This window comes from Zalophus californianus, chromosome 17 (genome assembly GCF_009762305.2).
Source record: "Zalophus californianus isolate mZalCal1 chromosome 17, mZalCal1.pri.v2, whole genome shotgun sequence".
In the NCBI taxonomy this organism is placed as follows: Eukaryota; Metazoa; Chordata; class Mammalia; order Carnivora; family Otariidae; genus Zalophus; species Zalophus californianus.
In genome coordinates this window covers 45,387,514-45,403,309 of record NC_045611.1, presented here as the reverse complement: position 1 = coordinate 45,403,309, position 15,796 = coordinate 45,387,514, and the positions used below count along the sequence as shown (strand labels likewise).

At 41.8% G+C, this 15,796-nt stretch overlaps 1 protein-coding gene and 1 long non-coding RNA gene across 2 annotated transcripts in view; both read left to right on the top strand.

Moving 5' to 3' along the window:
- Positions 1 to 15,796, top strand: part of LOC113935420 — a 93,359-nt gene that overhangs the window by 40,461 nt on the left and 37,102 nt on the right. The window contains 3 exon segments of the mRNA XM_035724896.1: positions 2,157 to 2,636; positions 4,559 to 4,583; positions 8,882 to 9,338. Coding sequence (XP_035580789.1) covers positions 2,157 to 2,636; positions 4,559 to 4,583; positions 8,882 to 9,338 — 962 coding nt within the window.
- Positions 2,302 to 10,717, top strand: LOC113935667. Its single transcript, XR_003524083.2, has 5 exons — positions 2,302 to 2,462; positions 4,559 to 4,721; positions 6,974 to 7,084; positions 8,104 to 8,196; positions 8,882 to 10,717. It is a non-coding gene; the product is annotated as an uncharacterized LOC113935667 (long non-coding RNA).

The window sequence follows — 15,796 nt, the reverse complement described above, 5'->3', positions numbered from 1 at the left end:
ATAGATGCCAAACAAGACAAACACAGAATCTAAGAAAACACAGAACACATACACACAATAGAATAATACTCATCAATAAAATGGAGTTAGCTATTGATACATGCAACAACTTGGATGGAACTTAAGGGCATTATGCTTAATGAATAAAAGCCAGTATCAAAAGGTACATTTTGTGTGATTCTATTCAACAGCTTCAAAATGACAAAACTATAGTAACAGTGAACAGATATTGGACAAAGAGAGTAAACAGAAAACAGCTTCATTTTTGTCTCTCATTGTCACTTTAAATATGTTCGGTGGAGCTAGATCTTCCCTGACCCTGCTGAAAATTTATTTAGAGATCATAATTTTTTTTATCACTCCTACCTACTACAAATGGTTTCAGCTCTGTAATAACAATGTCCAGTCTTCATGGCTGAGCAAAAATTAAGACTTTTTCCTCTGCTTCGATCTGTTTACAGTTTATGGCAAATTGTATTTTCCAAAAATGAGTGCAACTATATTTTTGGTCCCACATGGTCTTCCAGAACCTTGCCACTTTCCCATCAGGAAGTGGAGACAATTTCCCCTTTCCACTGAATCTGGATGGGCCTTTTAAATTGTGAGTACAGTGGAAATGATGCTATGTGATTCTGAGGCTAGATGTAAAACGTGATAGAGCTTCCATCTGGATCTTTCTTGGGACTCTTGCCTTTAGAACCCTGAACTGCAGTGTAAGATGTCTGAGGCTACCATGATGCTAAGAAGCCCAAATTAGCCCACACAAGGAGACCACATGGAGAAACCCTAAGATCACATGAAATAAGAGAGATGTCCCACCAGCTCGCGGTGGCTTGGGAACTCTGCACTCTTCCAGGTTCAGCTATCATGAAAAATTTGAGCCAAAACTGTCCATCCAGATTGTTCCAGAATTCCTGACCCAGAGAAACCATGAAAGATAGTTGTTTGAAACCGTTAAACTTGACAGACTGGATATACAAACAGACAACAACAGATCATATATGACAGCAGAATTCTGACCTACAAACTCTGCAGCAACCAACTAGTTTCCAATCAGGAAACCAAACTAAAACCTTGGCAGTGATCAGCCCATAACATTCAGGCTTTGGACAATGACTGCTAGCTCCCCCCACACTTTTTTTTTTTTTCTTCCCTCTGCTTCCAGTTCAGGACCAACCAGAGAAAGCCAAATTCGATCCCAAACCAGTCATATAATATGCACTGCTTCTCTTTAGCTCACCTCCAGCTTTTCTATGCCAATAATCTCCAATCACTGTATTCCTGAAGGCTTCCCTTTTTCACTATAAAGTTTTCCTACTCCCCTTCCTGCCTTTGAGCTCTGCCAAACACAGGTGATGGCAGTTGTAATACCAGTAATTTGAAACAACCTAATGATAACAAGATAAGACAATTACATAAGTGGCATGTAGAATTTACAAAATATTATGGAAGAACACTTCGTGTTCAATATATATTTGATTTAAAAAGCAGGTTAGGGGCGGGTATGTGCTATGGTGAGCACTGTGAATTGTATAGGACTGTTGAATCACAGACCTGTAACTCTGAAACAAATAATACATTATATGTTTAAAAAAAAAAGCAGGAAGGGAAAAATGAAGGGGAAGAAGTTAGAGGGGGAGACGAACCATGAGAGACTAGGGACTCTGAGAAACAAACTGAGGGTTCTAGAAGGGAGGGGGTAGGGGGATGGGTTAGCCTGGTGATGGGTATTAGGGCACATACTGCATGGAGCACTGGGTGTTATACGCAACAATGAATCATGGAACACTACATCAAAAACTAATGATGTAATGTATAGTGATTAACATAATTTAAAAAAAAAAGCAGGTTAAGTTGACATAAATAGGGGCCCCTGGGTGGCTCAGTTGGTTAAGCGACTGCCTTCAGCTCAGGTCATGATCCTGGAGTCCAAGAATTGAGTCCCACATCGGGCTCCCTGCTCAGCAGGGAGTCTGCTTCTCCCTCTGACTCTGCCTGCTCTGGGGCTCTCTCTCTCATTCTCGCTCTCTCCCAAATAAATAAATAAATAAAAATCTTTTAAAAAAATGACGTAAATATTCACATAAAGGATATAAGCTTAAACACAGCTGCGTCTGAACAGACTAATTACAGGCACTTTTTACATCTGATTGTAGACCGCGGAGGCACGTGTCTGTTCTTGGGCGGGTGGGTCCAGCCCCCACGAGCGGGACCACCACGGCTTAGACTTTGGGTTCACCTACGCGGGCCTCGCCTCAGGGAGGGGTACCGAGCGCGCCCCCGGCCTGCGCGGGGGCTTCTGGGAGTTGTGGTCCAGCCGCCAGGCCCCCGCGCGGGGGCACCAGCTGCAGGGCCCTCTCGGTCTGCCGCGCGGGTGGGCTGGGCCGTTGCCGGGCACGCGGCCCATGAACGTCTCGTACTGGCCTCCCTGCCCAAGACCTCCCAGGCGGTCGCCCGGAGAGGTGAGTCCCCCAGTCTTACGGGCTGAGGGCGGCGGCAATAGGGAGAGTACCGGGTCGTGCGAAGGGGGACCAGGGAAAACCGAACGTCCGGAACTCGCGGGGTCTGGGGGGCGACATAAGGGGGTTCTTGGTTCTATTGAGATGCGACGGTTGGCTGCGACTGCGTGTTCCCAGGTTGGTGAGCTGTGATGCATCCTTGGGCTGGGGGGCGGGTGGGCAGAAGCTAGGGGCCCTTGGATAAATCTCGCCCGGGCATTTTGGTTTGGGGTGGCAGCTGGACCATGGCAACCCCAGGTTGGTGGAGAGAGGACAGTGAGGTAGGGTACAGGGGTTTGGGGGGACCGTCTAGGGCTGCGTGTTCTTAGGTGTTGGTGGGAGTGGCTAGATCTGTGCATTCTCGGGTTTGGGCGATGAGGGAGGAGTTAGTAAGTGGATGCCCCCGCACAGATCTCTTCAACAGAGAATTCTCCATACTCTTGGCCAGAAAGGCTAGAGAGGTGTTGTTTTCACTTTGTTGTCCCAGTGGAAGTTATAGCCCCAGATGTTAAAGGTGGAGGTGCCCCAGTTGTGAATTTGGTATCCCAGGCCACCCCTGAATCACAGCCTGGCTGTATCTCTGCAAAACCCCTCTGAGTGCAGAGATTGAAGGATTTGCGTGTTCTGCATTCTTCACGGTCTTGCAGGTGGACTTTGGTTCTTGACGCTTTTCAAGTTTTTAATTCCAGTTAGTTAACATACAGTGTTATATTAGTTTCAGGTGTACAATATAGTGATTAATACTTCCATATATCACCTTGTGCTCATTGCAGGTGCGCTCGTTAATGCCCATCACCGATTTAATCCTTCCCCCATCCCCCTTCCCTCAGGTAACCATCAGTTTCTTCTCTATAATTGAGTTGGTTTCTTGATTTCTCTCTCTTATTGTTTCCCCTTTGCTTGTTTGTTTTGTTTCTTATTTCTACATGAGTGAAAGCATATGGTATTTCTTTTTCTCTGATTTATTTTGCTTAGCATTGTACTCTGTAGTTCCATCTATGTCGTTGCAAATGGCAAGATTTCATTCTTTTTATGGCTGAATAATATTCCATTGTGTGTGTATATATATACACTGCCTCTTCTTCATCCATTCATCAATTGATGGACACTTGGGCTGCTTCCATATCTTGCCTATTGTAAACAGTGCTACTATAAACATCAGGGTACCGGTGTGTCTTTGAATGAGTGTTCTTGTAGTCTTTGCATAAATACCCCGTAGTGTAACTGCTGGATCACAAGGTAGTTCTATTTTTAACTTTTTGAGGAACGTCCATACTGTTTTCCGCAGTGGCTACACCAGTTTGCATTCCCACCAACAGTGCAAAAGGGTTCCTTTTTCTCCACATCCTCACCAACGCTTGTTGTTTGTTGTGTTGTTGATTTTAGCCATTCTGACAAGTGTGAGGTGAGATCTCATTTTACTGTTGATTTGCATTTCCCTGATAATGAGTGATATTGAGCATCTTTTCATGTGTCTGTTGGCCATCTGTATGTCGTCTTTGGAAAAATATCTGTTCATGTCTTCTGCCCATTTGTTAATTGGATTATTTGTGTTTTGATGTTGAATTTTATAAGTTCTTTATATATTTTGGATGCTAACCCTTTATTGGATATGTTATTTACAAATATCTTCTCCCACTCCATAAGTGTCTTTTGGTTTTGTTGATTGTTTCCTTTGCTGTGCAAAAGCTTTTTATTTTGATATAATCCCAATAGTTTATTTTTGCTTTTGTTTCCTTGCCTAAGGAGACATATCTAGATAGAACTTGCTATGGTCGATGCTAAAGAAGTTACTGCCTATGTTCTCTTCTAGGATTTTTATGGTTTCAGGTCTCCATTTAGATCTTTAATCCATTTTGAATTTATTTTTGTGTATGGTGTAAGAAAGTGGTCCAGTTTCATTCTTTTGTATGTTGCTGTCCAGTTTTCCCAGCACCATTTGTTGAAAAGACTGTCTTTTTCCCATTGGATAGTCTTTCCTGCTTCATTGAAGATTAATTGGCCATATGATTGTGGGTTTATTTCTGGATTTTGTATTGATGCTTTTATTTTCCTTTTAGGTGAGAGTGGATCTGCACAGACTGGGTATGAGGATTTCTGGCATGTGACTCAATCCTCATTTCTCCCAGCTCCCTATTCTGCTCTCTTTGGAGTCTGCTGGCCCTGAGTGATCTGTGAAGAGAGGAGAAAATGGCCCCCAGGTTCCTGGCAGCAAGACCCTCAGTGAGTGGGATTTAACCTCTTTCGTGCAGTAATCCCTGTCCCCAGTTAGGTGACATGTTTGTTCACTTCCTTGCGGAGCCCACCAGGACTCTAAGAGAAACATGAAACATGGCACAGCTTTAGGATACTGCAGAGGAGAGCCCACTCTCCCTCCTCAATGCACTCCCCCTACGCCACCACCCTATCAGAGCCCTGGCACACCTTAACTTTTGCCCCTACTTTCCATTAATTTAGGTCACAAATGGTCCAGTATCTCTTCCACAAGCCCCAGTGTCTACCATGTACATTGAAAAGTACTGTCCTTTCTTTTTTTTTTTTTAAAGATTTTATTTATTTATTTGACAGAGAGAGACACAGCGAGAGAGGGAACACAAGCAAGGGGAGTGGGAGAGGGAGAAGCAGGCTTCCCGCTGAGCAGGGAGCCCGATGCGGGGCTCGATCCTAGGACCCCAGGATCATGACCTGAGCCGAAGGCAGATGCCTAAAGACTGAGCCACCCAGGTGCCCCGAGAAGTACTGTCCTTTCTTGAGGGCTTTGTAGGCCTTGTTAAGGTTTTTGTTTGGTTTTGTTTTTTGCTGCAATGGATTTTAAAATTTAAATGAGATCAAATTTACAGAATTGCAATAATAGTACAAAGAACACCAATATTGCCTTAACTCATATTCATCAATTGCCAGCTTTTTGTCACAGTTACTTTATCATTGCATCTCTGTGTATTTATCATTTTCTGAATCATTTGAGCCTAAGTTGTGGACATTATCTGTCTTTTACCTCTAATTACTTTGGCACGCATCTTCTATAAGCAAGAACAGCCCCTTAAATGACCATGGTATAATTTAGAAAATTTAACCTTGATACAATACTATTGTCTGATCTCCAACCCATAATTAAAATTTGCCAGTTGTCTTAATTACTTTCTTTATGGCCTTTTTCCCTTTGTTACCTCTCTTTAGTCTTCTTCAATCTGGAACACTTTCCTTTTATTTTTTTAAAGATTTTATTAATTTATTTGACAGAGAGACAGCGAAAGAGGGAACACAAGCAGAGGGAGTGGGGGAGGGAGAAGCAGGCTTCCCGCGGAGCAGGGAACCCGATGCAGGACTTGATCCCAGGACCCTGGGACCATGACCTGAGCTGAAGGCAGACGCTTAACAACTGAGCCACCCAGGCGCCCCAATCTGGAACACTTTCCTTAATGTTTCTCTGTCTTTCTTGATCATGACTTTTGATGAGTGCCGGCTAAGCTGTTTTGTAGAATGTTCCTCAGTTAAGATTTTTTTGACAGTTCTTCATGATTAGATTTAGGTTTTACACTTTTGGCAAGAAGTGATGCAGAAGTGATGTGTCCTCAGTGTGTCATATCAAATAGCACATAATATTGATTTGTTTCATTACTAGTGATATTAACTTTGGTGACTTAAATTAATGTAGGGTTGGGGTGCTTGGGTGGCAGTCAGTTAAGTGTTCAACTCTTGATTTTGGCTCAGGTCATGGTCTCAAGGTCCTGGGATCGAGCCCGTGTCAGGCTCCATGCTCAGTGCAGAGTCTCCTTGGGATTCTCTCTCTCCCTCTCTCTCTGCCCCTCTTCCTGCTTGCACTCTCTCTCTCTATAAATAAAATAAAATCTTTTAAAAAATTAGTGTAGGGTCTCCCAGTTTTCTCCACTGTAAAGTTTCTATCTGGGGGTTGGAAAGGAAGAGGCAGACCTCTTAAGCCAGCTTGTCACTGTGATGTGGAAGGTATGTCAAAGCCTATGAGGACAGTGAAAAGCTCAGTGGTTACCAGGGTTGACAGGAAGTGGTGAGCAGGAAGAGTGCAGAGGATTTTTAGGGCAGTGAAAATACTCTGTATGATACCATAATAATGGATACATATCATTATACATTTGTCCAATCCCAAAGAATGTACAAAATCAAGAGTGTACTCTAATGTAAACTATGGACTTTGAATCTCAAGCTTATTCTCCTGATTCATACAATGTGGTGTGGGCAGCACCTCTGGAACTGTGTAGCTTTGGGTATACTATGGTTGAAGTTTGAGTCTTCCCATCAAAGAAACTTTAAGGGCTGGAGAGCTTTAAATGTGTCTCATATGTCTTTTCCATCTTCTACAAAATATAATGTAAGCAGGGGCATGGATGTTTGCCAAAATCAGGACCCTAGAAACCATCAAGATTCACTGGTACTTGTCAACTGCATTCCTCTGTGGGAATGGGTATGTCTGTGTGTGACTATGTCTGTCATTTTAGCAGCTGGTGACATTCAAGGATGTGGCTGCAGACTTTGCCCAAGAGGAGTGGCTTCTCAGAGTCACCTGTACAGAGAAGTGATGTTGGAACTATGAGAAAATCTCATCTCCTTGGGTGAGTACAGCATCTTCCCGAACCCATTTGCTACTCTCACAGTGGGTTCAACCAAATGGATTAAATCCCCAGGGGATTAGCATTTGGGCACCCACATATTCCAGATCCCTTATGACAGAGGGTATCAGATTTGAGAGTGCAGAAAAATACCTGATCATTAGAAATGCCAGTTCCTGTCCAACTTAAAGAAGATTAAAGACACATTACAACTAAATTCAATGCTAAAAAATGTCCAGGAAGAGTGCCAAAAGGGACATATTGGCGTCGTTTGCAAATTAGCTGGATTACGTAAAATACTGTGTCAATGTTAAGTCCCCTGATTTTGATGACTGTGCTGTTGTTATGGGAGAGAATGTCCTTGTTCTTAGGAAATACCTACTAAGAATTGGGTCCTAGAGAGCCATGGGCCTGTAACTTTCTCTCACGTGGTTTTAGAAAAGAACTGTGTATGTGGAGAGAGAGAGAAAGTAATAAAGTAAACGGGCCAAACAATAACAACTGGTGAATATGGTTCAGGGTTCTGTGGGCGTTCTTCGTGTTACTCTTGCTACTTTTCTATAAAATACAAGGTTATGCAAAAAACCTACAATGCTACTTTTCTATAAAATACAAGGTTATGCAAAAAACCTACAACCCTGGCTTCCATCACCAGCACTACTGAATCAGTGGATTTGGGATGGAGTCTGCATTTTTGACAAGTTTCTTCAAATCATACTTGGGGCTGCACTTCCCTGGCCTCATCACTGCCTATTCAACCCATTGAGCATTATTACTGTTTTATATTGCAAATGGGTCTTTTCACTGAAGTTCCCAAGAATTCCTGGAACTTTTCTTGTTTAGGGAATATATATACATATTTGTAAGTGTATAAGTAAATGCAAAATGTGATATTAATGTATAATAGGTTTATTCTCAGTCTTCAGAGGATCTTCACGGATACCAAGGCCTAGATTTGACTTGTGTGAGGGTCCTTAGTCACACTGCAGGGCCCTAATCCACATATCTTTCCCCTCAAGCAGGGCATCTGCTGTCCAAACTGGAAATGATTTTCCATTTTGAACAAGAAGATGGTGTATGGATGGAGGAAGAAATGCCAAGAAGCTCCTATTCAGGTGAGAACCAGTCAGCCAGGAGTAAATACCATCAGTAACCTATGAATCCATGAAGGGATGGGTAACAATTTTAAAAATGTATCTTGTTTGACTTTTTATGCCTTTCATTTAATTGAAAATATTCAAAGATTTTTTGATTGGAGACAAATACCTGCTCAGGCTCCATACATGCTTAAGAACCAGCCTTACCATCTTATTGGTTCTTCATTAAAATTTTCGACAGATGTTCACTCCATATTTGGGGTGTGTGTGTGTGTGTGTGTGTGAAGTAAGCTCTACCCCCAACACACGGCTTGAATTCACAACCCTGAGATCAAGAGTTGCATGCCCTCCCAACTAAGCCAGCTAGGTGCCCCTGTTCACTTCATATTTGGGAAAGTTATCTTTTTAACTTTTGATAATTATGCTTTAACAACACTAACACCTTTGTAGTTCACAGTTTAATCAAGTGTTTTAGTAACACTTCATTTCCTCACTAAGGAAACGGTTCTCCGTATGTTCCCTTTACCCCTGAAGCAAAAATGAAAAACCCAAGGTCAAAAGGACAAAGACCAGCAGCCCAACACTTCTCTACTTTGTGAAGCTTCTCGGCCTTACCAGCACTGCCTGAGAGTGTGTCCAGATGCGCTGTGCAGCCTTGGACAAAACCCCTGCTCACTTCATCATCTAATTTTTTTTGTCCCAGGTGTCAGGGATGAGAATGATGGGATTCTCCCTTGGCAGGCATCTCCAAGAGAAAAACCCTACAGTGGTCCCCAGTGTGGCCAAGACTTCAGGCAGCTCAGAAACCTTCTACTTCACCAGCAAACCCATACAGGAGAGAAGCCCTCTCCATACGATGGGCGTGGAAGAGCCTTCAGGGTAAGGACAGCAGACCTTAACTTTCCCAGGCTCCTTCCCAGAGAAAAGGCCTACCAAAGCATGGAGCGTTCCAGAGTATCCAACTCAGGATCCACTCTGAGAAGGCACAGGAAGGACCACATGGGAAAGAAACCTCACACGCGTGAGGAATGTGGGAAGGGCTTCAGCTGCAGTTCCAACCTGTCCATCCACTGGCGCGTCCACACGGGCGAGAGCCCTTCAGGTGCCAAGACTGCGACAAGGACTTCAGCTGCAGGGCAGCCCTGCAGACCCACCAGAACGTCCACATAGGAAGCCCCAGGCTTGTGAGGTATGTGGCCGGGGCTTCACTTTGCGCTCTGCGCTGGCACAACACTGGCAGACCATGCAGGAGACAAGGCCTATGTGTGTGACACATGTGGCTGGGGTTTCAGCCAGAGAGCCAACCTCTACCTGCACCAGCATGTCCATACTGGGGAGAGACCATTCCGGCGTGAGGCCTGTGGGAAGCAGTTCGGCCGGAGCAAGGATCTGGGCATCCACCAGAGGGTCCACATGGGAGAGCAGCCCTAGAGGTGTGGGGCTTGTGAGAGGAACTTCAGGCACCATTCAGCCCTCGGGAGACACCAGAGGGTGCACACAGGGGAGAAGCCCTGTCTCTGTGCCGTGTGTGGGAAGGGGGTTCAGTCAGAGTCCACCTGCAGACGCACCAGAAGGTGCACTGTAGGGAGAGGCTTTTGGGACTGGGCATCGCCCAGGCCGGTGCCTTCCAGAGCCCGGGGGAATGCCAGGGCGTGGGTGCTGAGATGCACTACATGGATCAGGCTTAACGGTATAGGGCATTTATTCCTGTTTAGATGGGAAAGATGTCATAAGTATGCAGGCTGGTAGATTTTCACAAAGTGAACACACCCGTGTCCAGCACTTGAACTGGAGAAACCAAACATTTCCAGCTCTTTCTAGAGACGTCTGCTGCTCCCTTCTTCTTGCCCCCCTACAAAGGAAATCACTCTCTGGACTTCTAAAACCATATATTTTGCAAGTTCTAGAATATCATGTAAGTGGAATTATACAGCATGTAGTCTTTTATGTAGGACTTAATTCACTCAGTGTTTGCAGGAATCACCCATGTTGTTGCAGGTACTCCTAAGTAGTATTCCATACAACACAACTGCAGTTTGTCCGTTCGCTTGTTGATGGACATTTACATTTGGGTTGTTTCCAGTTTTTGGCTTTATAAAATTGACATTATAAATAAAGCTGCTGTGAACATCTGGGTACACATATACTCTGTGTGGACATATACTTTAATTTCTTTCTTTTTTTTAAAGATTTTATTTATTTATTTGACAGAGCGAGACACAGCGAGAGAGGGAACACAAGCAGGGGGAGTGGGAGAGGGAGAAGCAGGCTTCCCGCTGAGCAGGGAGCCCAATGCGGGGCTCGATCCCAGGACCCCAGGATCATGACCTGAATCGAAGGCAGATGCTTAACGACTGAGCCACCCAGGCGCCCCTACTCTACTTTCTTTGGGGTATTTATAGGAGTAGAATTGATGAGTATTCTAAAACTTTTTAAAAAACTGAATTTATTGAAGTCTTTTTTTAAACATTTTTAAAAAATATTTTATTTATTTATTTATTTGAGAGAGTGAGAATGAGAAAAAGAGAGAGAGAGAGCACCTGAGAGGGGGTAGGGTCAGAGGGAGAAGCAGACTCCCCACCGAGCAGGGAACCCAATGCGGGACTCGATCCAGGGACTCCAGGATCATGACCTGAGCCGAAGGCAGTCGCTCAACCAACTGAGCCACCCAGGCGCCCATGAATTTATTGAAGTCTTAAAACACATGATTAACTTTTACTATATGTCAATAGACGGGAAATAATTATGCAATTTAACGATGTTATCTTGCACATTAGATTTTTACATGTACCTGGAAATTTTCAATCAAATATAGAAAAAGAACAGTGTAACAAACTCATGTCCCCATCATCTAGCTACTCATGATGAATTGTCTCCCTTATTCCATCCTCCTCCCTCACACACACAATCCTGGAGTATTTTAAAGCAAATCCTAGACTATGATATTGTTTCATCTTTAAATACTTTTGTATATATCTTCAAAAAATAAATATTTATTTAAAATTTTTTTCAAAGAATTATCCTTTGCTTTAAAGTTTTTTTTTATTTTTATTTTTTTGAAGATTTTATTTATTTGACAGAGAGAGACACAGCGAGAGAGGGAACACAAGCAGGGGGAGTGGGAGAGGGAGAAGCAGGCTTCCCGCGGAGCAGGGAGCCCCATGCAGGGCTCAATCCCAGGACCCCGGGATCATGACCTGAGCTGAAGGCAGACGCTTAACGACTGAGCCACCCAGGAGCCCTAAAATTTTTTTATTGAGGTAAAATTCAGGTAACATAAAATTTACTATTTTAACCTTTCAAAGAGCACAGCTGAGTAGTTTTAGTACATTTACAAAGTTGTCTAACCATCACCACTGTCTACTTCCAGGGCATTTTCATCAGGCCGAAAAGAAAACCCTTTACTGTTAAGCAGTCCCTCCCCATTCTTCCCTCCCACCTACCTCTGGCAACCACTAACTTACTTTCTGTCCCTATAGATTTGCCTATTCTGGGCATTCGATATAAATGGAATCACAAACTATGTGGCCTTTTATGGCTGCTTTCACTTTGCATAATATTTTCACGGTTCATCCATGTTGTAGCAGGTGTCAGTACTACATTCCTTCTTAGGGCTGAACAATATTCTGTTGTATGGATATAGCACATATTTTATCCATTCTTCAGTTGATGGACATTTGAGTTGTTTCCAGTTTGGAGCTATTATGAAAAATGTTATGATGAACATTCATGTACAAGATTTTCATTGAGTATAGGCATTTAATTCTCTTGGATATATGTGGAAGAGTGGAATTCGTGGATCATATGATCATTCTATCTTTCGCTTTTTGAGGAGCTGCCAAATTGTTTCCCGTAGTGGTTACACCATCTTACTTTGTTGCCACTGGCAATGTATGAGGGTTCTGGTTCCTCCACATTTTCACCAATAATTGTCATTCCCCGTACCCCGCCCCCCCTTTTTTTAAATCCTAATCCCATTGGTAGCTGTGAAGTGGTATCTTATTGTGGTTTTGATTTACATTTCTGTAATTACTAATGATGTTGAGTTTCTTCTCATGTGTTTATTGGCCATTTGTATATCTTCTTTAGGGAAATGTCTATTCAAGTCCTTTGCCCATTTTAAAACTGGATTATCTTTGTTGTTGAACTATAAAAATTATTTGTATGTTACTATCATTTGCAAATATGGTCTCCCATTCTGTGGGTTGTATTTTCACTTTCTTGGTGGTTTCCTTTGATGCACAAGTTTTTAATTTTGATGAAGTCTAATTTATTTGCTTTTTTCTTGATATTTGTGCTTTTGATGTTCTATTTAAGAAATGGTTACCTAGAGGGGCGCCTGGGTGGCTCAGTTGGTTAAGCGACTGCCTTCGGCTCAGGTCATGATCCTGGAGTCCTGGGATCGAGTCCCACGTCGGGCTCCCTGCTCAGCGGGGAGTCTGCTTCTCCCTCTGACCCTCTTCCCTCTCGTGCTCTCTGTCTCTCATTCTCTCTCTCTCAAATAAATAAATAAAATCTTAAAAAAAAAAAAGAAATGTTTACCTAGGGACGTCTGGGTGGCTCAGTCAGTCAAGCATCTGCCTTCGGCTCGGGTCATGATCCCAGGGACCTGGGATCAAGTCCCGCATCAGGCTCCTTGCTCAGCGAGGACCCTGCTTCTCCCTCTGCCTGCCGCTCTCCCTGCTTGTGCTCTCTCTCTGATGAATAAATAAATAAAATATTTTAAAAAAAGAAAAGTAATGGTTACCGAATACAAAGTCACAAAATTTTATACCTATATTTCCTTTTAAGAGTTTCATAGTTTTAGCTCTTACATTTATGTCCTTGATCATTTATAGTTTTTATATGGTGTAAGGTAGGGGTCCAAATTCCTCCTTTTACATGTTGATACCCAATTGTCCCAGCACCATTTGTTGAAAAGACTGTTCTTTCCCCACTGAATAGTCTTGCACACTTGTTGGAAATCAGTTGACCTTAGATGTATGGGTTTATCTCTAGCTTCCCAATTCACTTTCATTGATATATGTCTAGCCTTTGGTGTTTGATTCTGTAACATTGTAATAAGTTTTGAAAACAAGAAATGTGAGTCTTCCAATTTTCTTATTTTTCAAGATAATTTTGGCCATTCTGAGTCCTTTGCAATACCATATAAATTTTAGGATCAGCTTGTCCATTTCTGCAAGAGAAGGCCATTGGGATTTTGATAGGGATTGCATTGGATCTGCAGTAACTTTGGGGAATATTGCCATCTTAACAACATTAAGGCTTACAATCCATGAACACAGGATATCTTCTCATTTATTTAAGTCTTTAATTTCTTTCAACAGTGTTTTATATTTTTCGGTATACAAATCTTTCACCTTGTTAGGTAAAGTTAAGAATTTATTCTTGTTTTAAATTTCATTTTGGGATTGTTCATTACTAGTATATAGAAATACAACTGATTTTTGAACATTGATTTTTGTATCCTGCAGCTTTGCTGAACTCATTTATTAGTTCTAATAATTTTTAGTGGATTCTTTAGAGTTTTCTATATACAAGATCATATTATCTGTGAACAGAGATAGTTTTTGCTTTTTTCCTTTCCAATTTGGATGACTTTTACATCTTTTTCTTGCCCAGTTGCCTTGGCTAGAACTTCCAGTATGACGTTTAAGAGAAGTGGCAAGAGCAGACCTCCTTGTCTTGTTCCTTGTCTTAGAGGAGAAAGCTTTCACTATTAATTTTCATAGATGTCCTTTTCTCTTTGTTCTATTAATATGATATATTTCATTCATGGATTTTCCTATGTTGAACCAGCGTTACATTCCTGGGATACATCCCACTTGTTCATGGTGCATAATTTTTTTATATGCAACTTAATTCAATTTGCTAGTATTTTATTGAGGATTCTTACATTTCTATTCATAAAGAATATTGGCCTGTAGTTTTCTGTGATATATTTATCTGGCTTTGATATTAGGGTAATACTGGTCTCATAGAATGAATTTGGAAGTATTCCCTTCTTTCCTATTTTTTTGGAAGAGTTTCAGAAGTATTGGTGCTAATTCTTTAAATGTTCGGTAGAATTCACCAGTGAAACCACATGATTCTTTTATTTGTTAGAAGTTTTCTTAGTCATTTTGGGGTGCTATAATAAAATAACCATAGATTATGTAGCCTAAACAACAAACATTTATTTCTCACAGTTCTGGAACCTGGGGAGTCCAAGGTCAAGGTCCCACCAGATTCAGCATCTGGTGAGGACCTTCTTTCTGATTTGCAGACAGCTGCCTGCTTGCTGTATCCTCATATGGCAGAGGGAGAGAGAGAGAGCACACTTTCTGGTTTCTTCTTATAAGGGCACTAGTCCCATCGTGGCAACCCTGCCCTCATGACTTCATCTAAGCCTAATTATCTCTCAAAGGCTCCAACTTGAAATATCTTCATGTGGGAGGTTAGGACTTCAACATATGAATTTTGAGAGGAACACAAACATTCATTCCATTAACAGTACTTGCTTTCAGATTCAATCTCCTTATTGTCATAGAAAGACTGTTACATACTCCTCTTGAATAGGTTATGGTAGTTTGTGTGTTTCCAGGAACTTGTCCATTTCATCTGAGTCATCTGATTTGTTTATAAAATTGTTCATAATATTCTCTTATTTTTTTTATGTCTGTAAGGTCAGTAGTAATGTCCCAACTTTCATTCCAGATATTAGTAACTTGAATCTTCTATTTTTCTTAGTCTATCTATTGGTGCATCAATTTTGTCAATCTTTTCAAGGAACCAATTTTTTATTTTGTTGATTATCTGTTGTTTTTCTATTTCCTATTTTATTTATATCCTTTCTAATCTTTACCATTTCCTTCCTTCTGCTTACTTTGTGTTTATTTGCTCTTCTTTTTCTAGTTCCTTAAGGTGGAAAGTCAGGTTATTGATTTGAGATCTTTCTTGTTTTTTTTTTTTAAAGATTTTATTTATTTATTTGAGAAAGAGAGAATGAGAGAGAGCACGAGAGGGAAGAGGGTCAGAGGGAGAAGCAGACTCCCTGCTGAGCAGGGAGCCCGATGTGGGACTCGATCCTGGGACCCCGGGATCATGACCTGAGCCGAAGGCAGTCGCTTAACCAACTGAGCCACCCAGGCGCCCGAGATCTTTCTTGTTTTTAATGTAGCCATTTATAGCTATGAATTTCCCTCTCAGTACTGTGTTAGCTGCAGCCTTGAAGTTTTGATATGTTTGTTTTCATTCATCTCAAAGTATTGTCTAAATTCTGTTGTGATTTTTTTCATTGATCCACTGGTTGTTTGAAACTGTGTTTAATTTTCATGTAGTTGTGAATAGTCGATTTCCTTCTCTATTGATTTCTAATTTCATTCCATTTGGTCAGGGAAGATACATTATATGGTTTTGATGCTTATAAATTTACTGAGTTGTGTGGTGTGTGTGTGTGGCTTAATGTATGGTCTGGAACCATACACTAAAGAGTGTTCCATGTACACTTGAGAATAATGTTTATTCTGGTGTTTTATTATATGTCTGTTAGTTCTAGTTGGTTTACAGTGTTGTTCAAGTCCTCTATTTCCTTGTTGATCTATCTAGTTGTGTGTCTATTATGAATATTGGGTCTTGA